This window comes from Urocitellus parryii, chromosome 3, assembly GCF_045843805.1.
Source record: "Urocitellus parryii isolate mUroPar1 chromosome 3, mUroPar1.hap1, whole genome shotgun sequence".
In the NCBI taxonomy this organism is placed as follows: domain Eukaryota; kingdom Metazoa; phylum Chordata; class Mammalia; order Rodentia; family Sciuridae; genus Urocitellus; species Urocitellus parryii.
In genome coordinates this window covers 76,730,673-76,748,960 of record NC_135533.1, presented here as the reverse complement: position 1 = coordinate 76,748,960, position 18,288 = coordinate 76,730,673, and the positions used below count along the sequence as shown (strand labels likewise).

The 18,288-nt window shown below is 32.8% G+C and overlaps 1 protein-coding gene across 3 annotated transcripts in view; it reads left to right on the top strand.

Annotated features, from left to right (window-relative positions):
- Snx13 (sorting nexin 13) overlaps positions 1–12,800 on the top strand; it is a 146,223-nt gene extending 133,423 nt beyond the window's left edge. For all 3 annotated transcript variants that reach the window (XM_026408873.2, XM_026408866.2, XM_077795980.1), the window contains 6 exons: positions 218–379; positions 1,733–1,804; positions 3,994–4,139; positions 4,392–4,460; positions 6,596–6,708; positions 9,303–12,800. In XM_026408873.2, the coding sequence (XP_026264658.2) occupies positions 218–379; positions 1,733–1,804; positions 3,994–4,139; positions 4,392–4,460; positions 6,596–6,708; positions 9,303–9,550 (810 nt within the window). In that variant the 3' untranslated portion in view covers positions 9,551–12,800. The remainder of the gene's footprint in view (positions 1–217; positions 380–1,732; positions 1,805–3,993; positions 4,140–4,391; positions 4,461–6,595; positions 6,709–9,302) is intronic.
- The last annotated feature ends 5,488 nt before the right edge of the window (positions 12,801–18,288 follow it).

The window sequence follows — 18,288 nt, the reverse complement described above, 5'->3', positions numbered from 1 at the left end:
TAACCACATTAGTCAAATTTTTAAATCATAAGTGTGAATGTAAAAATACATTTTTAAGACACACAGAAGACAACATATCTTTAAGATGCAATGATATAGTACAGACTGAAAATGATTGTATATTTAATGTATTACATTTCTGCATTTTTCTGGACTTCTGGGTTGAATAACATGTCTGATACAATGATGTCATGGTACAATACCTTTTTCCCTTTAGATGGACACTTTTGTAAATCCACTTCGAAATTCTATGAGGAATGTTTCAAATGCAGTTAAATCCCTTCCTGATAGTTTGGCAGAAGGAATGACTAAAATGTCAGACAACATGGGCAAAATGTCAGAAAGATTAGGTCAAGACATAAAGCAGTCATTTTTCAAGGTAAGAAGATACTCTCAGTAATGTATAAAACAAACTATTTTTAAGTCAAGTAAGATGTATTGAATTCCTTGCATAGATTTACCTTATTTTCTTTCCGAAGTACTTTAGATGTATAGTCTTGTAAATGAAAAGCAAGAAAGGAAGTTTTTTTTTAATCAGAAATGGAGGCTGAAAAATCCAGTCACTCATCAGTCTTTGCTCTCATAGACTTCTAAAACCCATTTAAAACAATATGTAAAATTAGTAAAGTTGCTTTTTAAATTATTTTATTTCATTATGCAAATCTATAATACTATAAATCCTGTAGCAAACAAGTAAATGTTATTCACAAATAAGCTACACTAGTATTCTCTCAGGAAACACAAAAGTTATAATTTCTCCTGATTCATATGTTGGAGAGATGACCAGATCTAAGGGAGGAAAAGTCTTTATCCATGTCAGCTTATGGGTCTGTGCAATACTGTGTATGTTCTTCCTAATGGCACCGAAGTTTCCCAGGAAGTGTTTTCATTACGTTAGCAGATCAAGCTACTGGACCAAGTAGTTTGGTGCATTTTTAATTTATATTTTTAAAATAATTTTGATATACTCTTTAAGATTGGTCAGGTTTGAATGAAGGGCAAATATACGTAAGTATATATTCTTTGATATAAAAGACAATTTCTAAAATAGTGTGGGTAAATCTTACTTTTCTATCAATTCTTATGCTTCTCATAATGCTCCAGTTTTATTTCTAGTGATGGAAAATATACCAACACTGAAATGAGTAACAGTACTATTTCTGATGCCATAATATTTGTGACTTTGTGCTAAAATCATTGAACTTTTCTAGGTTTTTTTGGTCATTACCAGAACTTCAAGGGGTTAAAATAGGTGATTGTAATGTTCCTTTGATGCTGACAAATGATTTTCAACTAATATGGTTCTTTCTGTTTTCTGTCCTCTTAACTTATGTAACAATGAGTTAATTCCTTAAACCTATTAACATATTATCAAGAGCTTTTTATGGTATAAGAAGATTAGAGTTCTGTTCTCTGGCTATGCGCCTGTTTAGTTTTCCATTCACTTAACCTCTAGTAGTTTTAAATTCTTCTACAAAGTGTGGATGTTTGACTAAGTAATTTCTCCTTCCAAATTCAAAAGTCAATTCATTTTTAAAGAAAAAAACCTTGGGTAATGAAATAAACATTCTTTTATATAGGTCTCCCATTCTAAATTTTTTAAATGCTTATATATTGTACCAAAAATCAAATCAAATGGTGGTATTTGTTTTGTTTTGTTATTATGTTGTGTTCTTTCAGTGCCTACTTTGTTGTGTTTACTTTTTCTTCTTTTTTTTTTTTTAAATATTAGGTGCCTCCTTTAATTACAAAGACTGATTCAGATCCTGAACATTGTCGAGTCTCAGCTCAACTTGATGATAATGTGAGTTAATTTTATTCTTGGTAATAAATATAATAGTTGGAATTCACACTATACTTGGCAGATCTTAACTTTTTGATAAATATGTATCATTCATATACACATATTGTGTTAATCTTGGTGAATTTTTAAAAACTATACATGTCCATGTAATCTTCACTGTAATTGAAATAATAAAAAATTTCCAGTACTCCAGATTGGCCCTTAAACTCTCTTGTCTTCACCGAGGATAATTTCAACCCCTAACTTTACCATGCCTTTATGCTTTATGTAAGAAAAACTGTAATGTAGGTGCTCCTTTAAGTCTGGCTTCTTTGCTTAACATTGCAATGTTCTTCCATTTTGTTTTGTATGATTGTAGTTTCTTTGTTCTTGTGGCTTTGTAGTATTTCTCTGTAAATTGAAACAATTTGTTCAATATGCATAAAACTCCTGTGAACATTCTAGTACGTGTTTTAGGATTAAAAAAAATAGCTAGCACTCATTTCTGTTAGGTCTACACCTAGGAATGAAATTTCTGGGCTAAAAGGTATACATCCTGCTCAATATTCAGTATTTTGTGTTTAATTTTAGCCATTCTAATTGTTGTTTTTCATGTGGATTTACATTTGTCTGATGACTGAAATGTTGAACCTTTTTTCATGTTTATCAACTACTTGGTGCACTGTCTTATGTGGGTATCCAGATCTTTTCCCCATGTCTATTGCATAGCTCTCTTTTTCTTTTTACTAGAATGCATTTTATAATCTGCTCTGTGCCTACTGCACAGTCATGAAATATCCTGTGATTTTCTTTAAAATGCTTTTTGTTTTACTGTGCTATCATTTAGATTTGCAGTTCATCTGGGATTAACTTTTACATATGGAATGAGGTAGAGGTCCTGTTGATCCAAACATCTTTTACTGAAAAGACCTGTTCTTCCCTATATTGTGTTTCTGTCTTATCATAAATCAGATTATTTATATTTATTTGAATTTTGTTTTTAGGCTCTGTATTCTGTTCTATTAGGCAGATTTATTTTGAAGTAATAACAATCTCCTTTAAATTTCCAATTAAATTTATTTATAATAAACTGCCTTAAATTGTTGCCTTTTCAAGATTATGATGTTTTATTACAAGTTTTGCTTGTATAATATCCATAACATCATAACTTTTTGTTTGTGGTGTTTACAGTTTACTTACTTATTAGAATTGTTGTATGGCACCAAACCTATGTGAATATGCTTTATTAGAAAATGGAGCAGTATTTATTCTGCCTTGGTAATGAAATGAGTCTCCCTTTCCCTTCTGGTTTGTTTAAGCTATTTTAAAGTTATAATAATCTTCTTTTGTGGAATGAAAAGTACACTAAGAAAATGTTTACAACATGATAATGAGATATTCTTTTTTCTATATTTAAATTGTAACATTGATGAGAAAATAATTGGGAAGAAAATCTCATTGGTGAAAAAAATTACAAAATTACTGACAATTCTGTGTAATCCTAAATCTTTACCTGTTTTTTACTTCCTGCATAATTTTGCACATGAAAGCATTCCACTTCTTAATTTGTAATCTCATTGATTGAATACTCATAATGAAAGTGTACTAATTTTCTGTTGTTAAAAGCTAAAGGAAAATTCTACTAGGCTAGTGAAATGTGGCTTTATAATGTTAATTTAGATGTAGGTTGAATTGAATTTCAACTTCTTTTTCCTTAAAACACCTAATTATTCGCAACTTACTCACTAAGCCAAACACTTTATTCTGTGTTGTTTTATACTATTAAAAACAGTGATATTGAGAATATTTCATCCTTATGAGAAATATGATAAAGTAAGCAAAGAGTCTAGCATTTGCTTGATCAAACTAGTACAACCTCTATTAAAAGTTATGAGAGAGAAATCATCTTTTGTTATGCCATCATGAACCCCCCTTTGATGGATATACTTTTAGAAGTTTGTGGGGGTTTTTTTCTCCCCTACAGCCTTGGAATTTACTCATCATTATAAAATTTTCTATTCTGGCAAAATTACTGCTAAAAAAATATTTTTTTTCCTAAATTAGAATGAAACATCAAATTTTGAGGGCTATCATGTAACTTGTTCTCTAATTTACTGAAATAGTACCAGTTTGTAAAAGCAGCAAAATAACCATTCATAGTGGATGTAACTCTGATACATTTATTTCTGTTTCTTCCCATATTTTGTCAGGTGGATGACAATATTCCACTTAGGGTAATGCTGCTTCTCATGGATGAAGTATTCGACTTAAAAGAGAGAAATCAGTGGTTGCGAAGAAATATCAAAAACTTACTTCAGCAGCTTATTAGAGCTACATATGGTGATACTATAAATAGGTACATCCCTCCCATACCTTTGGAGCTTGATCTTATTTATTACTTATCTTTTAAACTTTCACTTCTAGAAATAGATTTCTCAACCTTCATGGCAGAATATCTTCTCTAGGCCTTTAAGAAGATAATTAAAACAGTCTGTTGCTCTCAGAGATATTTATACCCAGATTAGTGTGCATGCTTTATAAAAGTTGTATTTATTTTATTCACCTTTTAAAATTTTAAGTATATTCATTTAAATTTATTTGCTTTCAGAAAAATAGTTGACCATGTTGATTGGATGACCTCACCTGAACAAGTAGCTGACTCAGTGAAACGTTTCAGGTATATCTTAAGACACGGTCACTTCTTTCAGGTAGTACAGAGTTTAGCATTGTTATCACTAATTTTTACTACTTTTATTTCTTTCCGGGCCATAAAGTTGGTTTCTGCTCATCATTGGTGAACATAAAGAATTGTAAGCATTGTAAGAAACATTTGTTTCATGAAACTATTCGTCTTTGTATTATTAAAAAGAGAATAGAAAGAATATAAAGAAAAAAATGAGATGATTGGCTACATTTTATCACAGTACTATAACTTTAAGATAATCAATATTTGTATAGAGATTGCAATATAATAAAATACTAGTTTTAGAGATTAGGTTTTTTTTAGTTGTATTTACTAACCTTGATTTTAAGTGAAACTTCCTAAGAGAGTATCTCTCTCTGGCCATGGTCTAATTTTTAATTACATATTTGAGCTTTTGAGGATAATACAAATTAAATAGCTTTGACACATTAATTTCTGCGTTCATATACAAAAATATATGGGGTTCCTCCCCTGTGCCAATCATTGAGGAGTGAGAGATAAGATGAGAAAATTAAAGATTAAGAGAAGTAGTGTGCCCAAAGGCACATATGATAGAAAATGAGAGATCTGGCTTTTTTACAGTTTCTCCCCTTTGTACCAGAAATTGGAATATCTGCCCTGGCATGTTCATTTTGTTTCAGGGTAGAAAAATGATGTTTCTCTGTAGCATTGATTTCTAGCCTTGCCTGTATGTTGGAAACACCCAGAGAGCTTTAACATGCACCAATGCTTGAAGGGCTGGCTGTCTTAGATAACCAAGTGGAAGGCCTGGACATTTCAGATTTTTTAAAGCTCCCAGGATTTCTAATGCAGGGATTGTTTTGGGGAGTTTCTCTCTCTCAGATCAATTCTGGATAGAGCAAGTTTCTCTCGCTTAGTTCCTGCCTTTGGACCAAACATTAGGAAATGGGAATCAAATATAATGTGAAAGTCAAGGTGAATGGGTTATTGTATGTGTGATCGGACTACTGTACTCAATCCAGTTATAAGTTGTGGGCATGGGATGTAGTTTTATGTTGAATTAGTTATAAGGAGAATGGAGTGGCCCAACTGAGAATAGCTGTTAAACTTTAAGGTATCCAAATTTAAGATCTCATAAGTTTGGGGATGAATTGTTCAGTCAGCAGGTGCTCACTTTTTTTTTTTTCAAAATTTTTAAATTCTAATTACTTATACATGATGGTAGAATGCATTTTGACACATCATACATAAGTGGAGTATAACTTCGAATTTTTTTGGTTGTACATGATGTAGAGTTACATAGGTCATATATATGCACATAGGGTAATAATATCTGATTCATTCTACTATTATTCCTACCCCTTTACCCCCTCTTCTCCCTTTACTCACCTCTATCTAATTTAGAATGCTTCTGTTCTTCTCCCCGCCCCCTTATTGTGAATTAGCATCTGCATATCAGAGAAAACATTTGGCTTTGGTTCTGTGGGATTGGCTTATTTCACTTACAATGATATTCTCCAGTTTCATCCATTTATTGGTAGATGCTATAATTTCATTGTTCTTTAAGGCCGAGTAATATTCCATTTATATATATATATATCACAATTTCTTTATCCATTCATCTGTTAAAGGGCAACTAGGTTGGTTCCATAGTTTAGCTATTATGAGTTGAGCTGCTATAAACATTAATATGGCTGCGTCACTGTAGTATGCTGATTTTAAGTCCTTTGGGTATAAACCTACGGTAGGATAACTGGGTCAAATGGTAGTAGTGTTTCAAGTTTTCTAAGGAATCTCCGTACTGTTTTCCATAGTGGTTGCACCAATTTTCAGTCTCACCAGAGGTTCTGACTTTTGAGTTTAAATGTTTGGTTATGTTTGTATATTCCATTTTGTTGTCTTTGTGTTTATGAGCTACCGAAGGGCAGAATATATCTGCCATTATTCTTTGTATATCCTCTTACACCTAAAATTAAATCTTGCACTTAGTTGTTTTTTGTTGAATATCATTATAACTATATAAATTTTCAGAAATGTTTTATCTTTCCATTCACATTTATGTTTTCTATAGAAATTTGAAATAATTTTATTAACTTATGTCATTAGAAATGAAAATATTTACAGAGATTTTTAATCTTCTCTAACAGAGATGCATTTTGGCCAAATGGCATTTTAGCAGAGTCTGTTCCATGCAGAGATAAAGCTATTCGAATGAGAACAAGAATTGCAGGAAAAACTAAATTATTTGCAATTATGCCAGGTGAGTGAGCATGTAATTTGTAGTTCTGAATTTTTAGAATTTATCATGCTAGATTAGCTATTTCATTTTATTATAATAACTACTATCTTAATGGTTTACTATATAATTGTGCTAGGTATTTCTTATATATTCTTAATTAACCAGCAGTCCTGTAAAACAAAACACTATTAATATCATAGCTTTATATGTATGGAAACAGTGCTCAGAGAGGCTAAATAATCTACCAAAGATTTCTAACTCCTAAGTGACAGGACTGACTCATCTTTGAGTGAATTGAAAGTGTGTGCTTTTAACCACTTCACTCTGCTGCATTAAAACATTTTGGTTATTAAATCATTAAATATGTGATGGATGAATGGCCTAATAAAAGAATATGAAATGGGGATTTTTAAGAAAAAAATGTTTGTTCCACATAGAAACAACTGATTGGTCTATTATTAATTTTCAGTGATTTAAATTTTAATCCCAAAGGGGATACATAGTAACTCTAATTTGAGTTACTTGCTTAGGATATGGCTGACTCTCTTAGAAGAATGTGTTCCATTTGTCTTCTTATAAGAGAGAGGCTGTATGTATAATATGAAAATTGGTTTTGTATGGCTAGCAGGAGGTTTTGTCCCTTATTTTTTTTATAAATATCTTTAAAAATGCCTAGATAACTTTTCTCTGTATTTTAATTATGGATGTAGAAAATGGACAAGACATATTTATAAATTCTTTACTATCATACAGTACCAATTTCTGTGCTTATAAAACTTTATGCTTTCTCCTATGTCAATTAAATTAGAAATTTGCCACATAACTTAAGAAATTCTTACATATACTATTGCACTTGGTGGTGTTAAAGCAAAGGAATAACATTTTAGAAAAACAAACAGTAACTTTTAGAATATTTTTCCATATTTTATATTTGTGCATATAGTTGTACTTAATGGTAGGACTTGTTGCATATTCATATGTTCACACAATATAACTGTATAGGATATTTCATATACTTTTATGATAACCAGATTGTGCTACAGACAGATTTAATTGTACAACTGGAAGGAATCTTAATTCACTTATTTAGTAAATATTTATTGAAAGTGTATCATATCAGGCACTGTTCTTTGCATATAGCATTGCTTTCTTGAAGCTTACATTCTCTTAGGAAGATACCCCCAAAACAAATAATTAAGTATAGTATAATAGTGGTAAATACTAAGAAGAAAAGTAATGCAGGGAAGGGGCATGAGTAATGTCAGGTGCATTACATTTGTAGATAGAATGACCAAGGGAGGAGGCCTCACTGAGATGACATTGGTATGAAGATCTAAGTGAAGGTAGATAAAAAAGTATATGATTGGGCTGGGGATATGGCTCAAGTGGTAGCGCGCTCGCCTGGCATGCGTGCGGCCCGGGTTCGATCCTCAGCACCACATACAGACAAAGATGCTGTGTCCGCCTATTACTGAAAAATAAATATTAAAGTTCTCTCTCTCCTTCTTTAAAAAAAGAAAAAGAAAGAAAAGTATATGATTATGTGTTTACATAATCCGTTGCCTGCTTTTTAGTAAACTTGCAGCATATTTGCTTTAAACTATATTATACTCCTGGGTAAGTACAGATCTTTTGGAAGTTTCAGGTTCCTTTCTCAAGGAACAAAAATAATATTTATGCTTGGGGCTCTGATTATGAATAATTCTAGAATAATCATATATGTTGTTCCTGTACTCCACTATCTCTATAATTTCATTGGGTGAATTCCGAACTTGCTTGTCATACCATCTTTACTTTTCCATTCTCTTCTCTACTTTTTTCTTACAGGAATTCTAAAATTCAGCATGACTTTTCTACCCCCATTTCTTGAATATGATTGTTGTTTTTACACTTACTATTCATTTGTTCATTGATGTTTTTTCCACCAAGTCTAATTCTTCATCTCTTGATATATATCAAAATTGTGCCCAAGTAGCAAAGTCTACTAGTTTTCATTTCCATAAAGACACACTTTCCTTATTATCTCACAATAAACATCTTTATACTTTTAATATTTTTGTGGCACTATTCCTATGCTACAGTTGTATTTTTTTTTTTTTTTGAGATCATGATTAGTGGGGGTTTTTCCTTGGGTACTGGTAAAACATTATTCACAATCTTGGATTAGTTTGTTAACTTACAGCATTTCTGATTGCTCATTAGATATAGTAAGAATGTTTGTGTACTGTTATAGAATTTACAGATGACAGCTTATAAGGATATTGGCTATTAGAAATCCCCACTTAATAAATGAGGAAACAGAGAAAGGATATCACATGGGTATTACAGGACAGGATTGCGACTATAATTTGCACTCTTTTGAGTTTGCATCCTTACACTCCCTGTGCCATATTGTTTCCCAGTATCTACTGTATAAGTGGATGGTAAGTGCATGCATGCAGACATGCATAATTTTAAGTCTCAGTTATAAAACAGCTGAAATGCATTAACTGGATGCATGCTATTTATCAGTTACTCTATTGTGTGCTTTACGTACTTCATTTACGATCATAACTTAAGCCTTGTTTGCCTTATTTAAACAATGAATTCTGTGTATTTTTCCCTTCTTGATTTAGATGAACTGAAGCACATTATTGGAGCTGAGACAACACGGAAAGGCATTCTTCGTGTTTTTGAAATGTTTCAGCACAACCAGCTAAATAGGAGAATGGTTTATGTCTTCTTGGAAGGCTTTTTAGAAACCTTATTTCCACAGTATAAATTCCGTGAACTTTTCAACAAACTGCATTCACGGTCAAAGCAGATGCAGAAATATAAACAGAAACTTCAAACTACTCAAGCGCCTTCTTTACAAAAAAGGTGACACTCCAATCTATGAAGCTGGTGTTCATTTTGTCCAGAACTAATGGTATGGACAGATCTTCTGGGGCTTAAGTCATAAACTGTTGTGTCTGCACCAGTCTTTTAGTGTCTCAAAATAGAATATTAATACATCCGTAAGACTCTGGTTCTTCTCATTCTCATCTGTAATCCAGCCACTACCACGAGAGATTTCTGTGTCTTAAATGATTTGGTGCATAATTTGCAACTTTGAGAGGATACTGCCCTCATCTCATGCAAGAATGACATTGGTCTCTTCCGTTTCAAACTAATCAGCATTCTCCAGCAATGACAAAGTGCCAGAGTGTATATATGAGAGCTAAGGAAAGCACAAAACAGTGGTTCACAAATAAACTGACTAATTTGTTTTAATAGTTGGAGACTGTGCAATGTATGCTTTGGTAATGATTTTGTAGGTCCTTGTCATCATTTTAGGTAAGTGTGGACTTGCCAGGTGAATGATCTTTAGAATATGTGTTTCAGATATGGGAAAAGTGACAGAATGCCCTTACAGAATGAAACAACCTTATTCCCAAATTACAGTTTTGTAACATTAAAGAAAACAGTATAAAATGAAACCAACTAGAAATAGAATTTGGTTGGATTTTATCATTCATTGGTATAAAACAAATTTTTAATTGATTCATTTTTGCTTTAAGGGCTTTGTTTTGCTCTATGGTTCTCAGTTGTTAAGTTTTTTTGGCATTCTGTGTGGAAAAAGAAGCATGTGGTAGCTCTCACTTAAGTTTCAAAATTATTAGTTTTTAACAGATTACTGATTATACAGAAGGGGAATAATTTGTTGGAGGAACTGCCAAATACATTCTGTCCTTCTAAAAATTTGGAAATTAAAAGAAAACAGTACTCTATTGAAAGTTACCATATGATAATTTTAAAATTGCGTGATCTAGACATGCCTTAGGTAACTACAAAAATAGCAAATCAGAAGATTAATGAGTGTATTAGACATATGTAAACATACAAATTCCTAATTCTATTATGTGTATATATGAAAATAAATAATGAAAACAGAACTCTACTATTTTTTAAAATATGCTTTTATTTATATTTCGCATAATGTAAAATTCTAAATAAAGCTAGTAGGCAAAACCCCTTGGTGTATACATTGAAGTCCCTAAAATAATTTTATACCAACAAATACTTTTTTCAGTTTTGAAGCCTCTACATTTCCTAGCTTCCTCACTCTTGTTTTGTCCATCTCTAAAGTCTTCATATCTCCTGTGTGCAGGATTTCTGCATAATTTTAAATACTTCATTGACTAAAGGTTTGGATGTGTCAGCTTTTTTTGTTTTAAAAATCTTTAACACTAAAACCTTAAAATAGTGAAGCTACTTATCAGACCACTGAGCCAGGATTAAAAGAATGATCGGGTGCTTAAGATAAAGGGACAGAGCATTGGTATCCCAGTTATTTGGGAGCTTTAATATTGGAACAAGATATTAGTGTCTTGTTTTCACTTAGACCCTACTTATAAAGTGAAGCCTATTAATGGGATAAATCCTTCCTTCAAAGCTTTATAATAATCATATTTATTAATGATGCTGTGTGCGTACTTGCAGTGTACACATGCTCAGCATGTGTTGCATGTCTTCAGAATTACATAAATGAAATCCCTTTCATTGCAACTTGCAAGTGTAAAAAGATGCTCAGTGGCTGTGATGGAAGAATTATTTCTTCTACTTAGTCTGTCTCCCTGTTCCAGCCCCTCCCCTCACCCCAGGTTGTAAAAGTGGGATATGTGAAACCTATCTGTGGAAAGCATCAGCATGGCCATAAGTGCAATGATTTTCATACATACCCCTGCCCATTTCAAGTATATTTTTGACATGAATAAATTAAGTGTATACAGAAGAATTCATGTAAGAGCCTAGTGTGTACATGTGAAAAAAAAAAAAAGTCTCCATATAATGTGAGGAACACTGACCATCAACCAGGGAAAGAAAGGTCATGTAGGATAGCAAATTTTCCTAACCGAGCCCTGCAAGTTAACTGCAATCATACCAAAAACTATTTGAGTAAATGGGTTTTTAAAGTAAATTTTGTTTAAAAGAGTTTATATTTCAAAAGCAGAAATGTCAAATGGTAGTCTATAAACGGTGGTGCATCTTCTCTATGCACATCTGTGTTTTACATCAGAGAGAGCCGTGGTCATGCTAAAATTAGAGATACTTTTTAAATGACTTGGTCAAGCTGTGTGTAAAATATTTAACTCATGAGTCAAGTACAGTGTACTATGTTTAATAAAGTTACATTGAATGCATTTATTGCATACATGGATATATACATGAAAAGGCGTTATGTCCTCTGATATTTGATTTTTGAATGTGTTTTTAAGTCAGTGGTGCCTTTAGGCAATGAACCTTCAAAATTAATCAATCTTTGTTTGGGTTTTCTGATTTTTCAGGTAACATGTAAACTACTTAGAAACCATCATAGTTTATTCACCTAAAAATTTGATTGTATGATTTAAACATAGCACTTAGATGAGCATTTCCTATAATTAGGGTGTTCTAAATAGTTGCTGAAAACAATTGTGCCATTGACCAATGGATGCACTTGGCTAGCCTTAATTTTTTTTAAAAAAAGAAACATTAAAAACTTTCCTGAATATTTCAGTTTGCTCATTTTAAGTTTGTGCAGCTGGTGTTTGAAAAAAAATCATACAGTTAAGTGCTACCAGAAAGTGTACCAATTTTTTAAAAAATTAAGAACAATATAAATTTCACATCTAAAAATTTTAATTTTGTGCAATATTTTCATTTTATGCATGTGTATTTGAGTAATTGTAAAATAAATGAATTTTTAATGTTTTGAGATGTAGTTTAAACTGTCTTCTTAACCCAACAACTTACATTCCGTTGTTGCTGCATCCTCTTATTTAAGGACTTGTTTTAAAAGTCTTTTTGTCACTCCTTGTAAAATTCTTTTATAATTGACAAATATTGCTCATAGGAGCATGGCTCCTGTATTACAAGGGAAAATATAAAGAGCACATTTAAGGATTACAATTGTTAAAAGATACCTTGTGCATATCATTGTACAGTAAGTGTCAACTGTGTGCCTAACTGTTCTATCAAAACTTTCCTTCTTATCAAAGAAGAAACAATCAGAATGTCAGTTATTTTTATTACCTAAAGAGAAGATGAAAAAATTTATTTGGTTTGCCTTATGTTCTGTCCATTAGGAAATACTAATAAAGTATTAACAAACATTTTTGTTGAATTTATTTAGTAATTTGATTTGTTTTTAAAAACTTGCTCAATAGTCTTATTTCTAATATCTATATGTATTATATTTTTATTTTAGAAATTAAGCAAGTAAGATTCCAAGATGATAGATCACCTGTTGAGTGGTTGGTTACTTAAGCCATCCAAAGTTAATTTTTCCTTTTATGGAACAAATAACTTACTATCACAACATTAAAAAAATCTTCATACTGCCCTATCATATAAAAGTATAAAGTTATTTTCCCACAGACAAGAATATACTTAGTAATTTATTAACAATTTATAATTGTTATTTTCAAATTCATATTTTTGGCTAATATTTTAGACAATTCTATTATTCTAAAAGATATTAGCTTTAGTACTCAGCAATGTGTTTATACCTGGTTGGTCATAATATTTGTAGTTTTTGTGGAGTTGTTATATTTATGGACTGCTTATGCATCAGATATGATAACTGCTACCTCACCAGGGACTGACATAACATTTTTTAAAATGATAGTATAAGTCCCTTTAAGATATTCCTGAGGACTGGGGATACATCTCATTGGTAGAGTGCTTGTGTAGCATGCAAGAGACACTGGATTCAGTCCTCCAGACTGCCCCCCACCAAAAAAAGAAAAAAAAAAGGAAAATGTTTTATACTTTTATGTAAGAACTACCTAAAACCCCATAATGTTTCTACACAATTCAAATGATTATATCAAAGAAATTTTATGAGAAATCTCTTTAATGTTGCTTGCCTCATTTTTCAAACTTTAGTAACCACAGAATCTTTTAACATAAAAAGGGATATAGTTTGAAAAAAATTATTGGGAGAGAGAAACAAAACAAAAAGGAATTGTAGTCTCTTTTTAGTTAAGGAACATAAAAAGACTGAAAAAAACTGTATTTGTAAACATGATTTTTTTTTAAACCTGCTATTTCTCCCCAAAATTTAACTTTGGGGAGAAAAAGGTAGAACATAGAAAGTTAACAATTAATTATATAGCAGATATTAGAATGTAACTTGGCTGGGAATAACAGAATAATGAACTCAGTGAGGGATGATAGAATGCATCTCATGAGAAGTGGAAAGATTTTGCTGGTAATGATCCAGAGTAGTAACTAGAAAATGCAAGGGGAAGAGAGAAATGCCATAGTGTTCATAGCACTGAGCATATATAGTCATAGTCATAGCTGAGATTTATTGCAGTAAAAGGATATAGAACTAGATCAAAGGGATAAAGCTTCTGGGACTAAGTTTGGAAGAAAACAGGCTCAAAGCTTCCAGTAGTTCTTTATCTTATGAAAAAATGTTGCCATCTAGAGAAACTCATTTGAGAGTTTATATATTTTTTTTATTTGGAAGCAAGTCATGTAAGTACCTTCTGCCTGGCACTTACCAAAATTCCAGATTCAAAAGAAAAGTGTATGTTTGGTATAAACCATGTTTTTTTGTGTGGTCAGACTTAGCCACTTCATCAGTTTGGGGAATTGATAGGAAAACTGCTAAACCCTGAGTTCTCAAAAACCTGAGAACAAGGGTGAACATATTTGGCAGACCTCCTTTCAGACAACTATGTTAACTCTTCTGTACACCGAACACCTTGATCCAAATAAATGGCTGATAGGAAGTGATTAGTTGTACTGAACTGAAGATTTAGTCTTTTGATGATGCCTCCACACCTAGAAGTGAAAACATGGCAGAAAAAATTTAGATGTAGATAAAAGGAAACATAATTAAATAATACTGGTATGGATGTAGCAATCCAAGAAAATGGCGAAATAGTGTATTTTTCAATAAATTACCATAGTAAACAGTTACATAGCACTTAATAGTCACAACAACCTTTTGAAGTATAGATACTAATTTATCTTCTCCAGTTTATAGATGGCAAAACAAAAGCATAATATGGTAAGCTGTCCAGAGCTTCAGAACTGGTAATTGCTCAAGTTGAACTGAACCCAGGTGGTCTGGCTCTTGAATCTAAGCCATGGTTTCTCAACAGTGACACTGTTTGGGACCACATAATTCTTTATTGTGGGAGCTTTCCTTTGTGTTATGGGATATTTAGCATCATCCCTGGGCTCTGCCTTTTGGGTGATACCAGTAGCATTCCTCCTTCTCCCTTCTTTATGACAATCAAAAATATCTTTAGAAATTGCCAAAACAATGTCTGGTAAGGATTTCAAGTAGAGAGAAAATTGCCACCAATTGAAAGCCGCTGACCAAATCTCCATCACATAATTAAGATAAAATAGGGGCTGAAGATTTCAACTCTGACTCTTTTTTCCTTAAGTAAACATCTGACAAACCTGTAGCTTGCCTGGCAATAAAAATGTAAATGTCCCTTCCTTCTGATTTAAACTTGAGTTGTGGGCCCTGGAAGTTAGCAAAACCAAGTATTTTGCCTTGACTTCATTTAATGAAGCATTTCATGGCTAGAGGAGGTTAAGTAGGTGGGATTTCTCATCCTGAAATAAACCAAGAAAAAGGGATTTTCAAGATGTTTGAAGATGAGAGGTGAATAATTGTGTGAGAATATTGTTTTATTCTCTGACCAGGTTAATTGTTAACTTAATAACATAAGTACTATTAACTTAGCAACATTTATACTCATGAAATTTATTTTTCTTTCAAATAACTGTACTTTTAAAGCCTGAAAATTTTCTCACAGTCTTATTTGAAAATCAACTCTCTTCTTAAATGTTTTTGTCTCTGAGTTTTCCTGTGGAACTTGAACACTCCATGGGGATGCCCAAGTGACTCAGGTACCAAGGAGACTGTATATGCAATGCACCTTCTCTGCTCTAGGAACACGTCGTGAATCTCATTCGGCAATTAGAACTTTTACCCTTGCTGACTGTTTTCAGCTGCTCCTCCACCTTTTTCTGGGTCTTGGTCAAGTCTGGTTCTGGTTTTAAGTAGCATACAAATACTTTCTAGACTTGTGGAAGCAGTGTTGGGAAGCTGATTTGGGGTATCTGATTGTCTCAAGCAACATTTGTCTGTCTGTCTGCCAGTCTACTGGCATTTCAGACCAACAACTGGTTTCACATTCATGTTGCAGCCTCCCAGTGTCTGTGGAATCTTCCACGTTTGTCTCACTTAGGCAGTCCTATGACCTCACTGAAAAAAGGTCAAGAAAAAAGTTTTTGCCTGCTAGGAAGAAAGCAGCTCCTTATGATATTTTGTATCTTCCCTCCTGCATCAGATTGGTAAGTTTTGTCCTTACTTTTTTAGCTCATGGATGAAGTTATAAAAGCAAGGTTACTATGTGGAAACTTGTTCATAAGTGGAAAATGTCTTTTTCTCTCCTTGAAGAAGAAAAGTAATTAGCTGTTTACAAATGTTTATAGTTGTAATCCTTGTATTTATACTTGGCACTCACCCAATTTATTCTAGGAATTAGGCATACAAAAAGATCATTTATATGGACTACTTAAGATAATTAGTTCAAAAACAGATTAAGCATCAAATAGAAGAGAATGCATGCAGAAGTTTAAGAAAAAATTGAAATTTCACGTGATTTTAAAGGAAAGACCAATATATGAATTTTTTTAATGACATTTACATCAGTGAGAATGTAGTGTGATGGAAAGAGACTGCGATTTGGTGGGAAAGATTACTTTAGGCTCCTCTGGGACTTAATGACTTTCTTAGCAACCTGGAGGATGTTGAGTAGCCGGATTTCTCCCTTCCTCCTTTCCTCTCTTTGTCTGTCTGTCTGTCTGTCTCTCTCTCTCTCTTTCATTTCAAACTAGACAATGTGGAAAAAGTGTAGTGTTAATATATATATATATATATATATATATATATATATATATATATATATGTATGCAGACATATATACTGAAATAGGAAGGAATTTATTACTAATCTCCTCTGGTGTTCAGTAGGGACCCAAGAGTTGGATAAAATTCTTTTATTGTAGGCGTATGAAATTCTGAAGGTGTTTGTTGAGAGACTTGCATTCCTTTGCTTATCTCTACATAACTTACATAAGTTAGATTTTAAAGTCTCTCAAATTAATGGAGCTCCTGTTTAGTTGACATAAACAGATTAAACAGGAATTATAAGAGAACCAAAATTTCAGAAAGGAAGTTCAAACAAAAAGCTCTTTGGATAAGTTTTCTGGCCCAAGTATTTAAGGAAAACCTGGTAAAGAAGGTTGGTGGTAAAAGCCATAATTTAAAATAATTGCCTTGATTGCTAGGTATAAAAAAACAAAGATAAACATAAGGATTTTCAGCCTCTGCTGCCATAGTGTTTGTTGCAACAGACTTCAGCTGTCTGCCAGTGACTTCTTTCTGGGTTCTTGTCTCACAGATTCAAAGAATGAAATCCATGGACAAGGAAGAGTGGGCCTAAAAGAGTAGGATTTATTCAGATGAGAAGGAGAGAGAATGGCTCCTTCAGGGTCAGAGGGGACCTAAGAGGGGTTACTGATGAAGTGTACCATTCTAGGGTCTTGTATAGGGGCAGATATTGATCAATATCTGTGTTAATCAGGTATTGGAGAAGGACCAAGGCTATTGGTCCAAATCTATGCTAATCAAGTATTGGAGGTGTTAAGACTACTGGTCAGCACTTGAGTCTGGAGCCTTCACTCAGGTGTGTCCAACCTCCCTTTTTCCACTGCCTCTGTACCAAGAAGTTGGCTGGAACATATGGAATGTTTTTACAGGTTAATTTCACGGAATAACCTGTTCATTTAAAATCTCTCTCCCTCTGTCTCTGTCTCTGTCTCTCTCTCTCTCTCTGGGTGGAGGTGGGGGAGAACAATACATTTCCTTAACTGTCTATCTGTTTTACTTCTGTGTAGCCTATCTTATTCAGTATGTTACCAAACAACCATAAGAACAATTTAAACACCATCAGTATTTTTACATATGTAGTTTTTAAAATATAGTTTGATACGTAAATGTAGAGAAAGTTTAGGCAGTATTACTAAACAAAGGGATTACTTGGATATACTAGATGTTTATTAATTTTGAACCCACTTTATTATTGAGCTATATCCCCAGCACTTTTTTATTTTGAGTCAGAGTCTTGCCAGATTGCTAGGGTCTTGTGAAATTCCAAGGTTTAGATGATTATTAATGAATCTGCCATAAACATTGTTCGATAATAAAGAATTTGGCATTTGTGCCTGGTTCCTAGTGGATAAACTGTAAGACCCTGTAGTTTCCTGAGTAATGAGAGTGTTGTTGTTATTCATGAGACCCTTGGATCACTGAATGTGTACAAAGGAAATAAGATGATTTAGGATGGGGCTGGTCCCCAGAAAGATCAATCATGTGATTAGAGAGTTAGGGCCTGTAGCCATCTGACCTCTAAGATGGGAGGAGGGATGGAGATTAGTTCAATCATATGGCTAATCAATTGTGCTTATGTAATGAAACCCGATAAGAAGTCTAGACAGGCAAACTCTATAGCTCTTCCTGGTTGGAGAACACATCAATGTGTCAGGAAATATCAAAGAGTAGAAT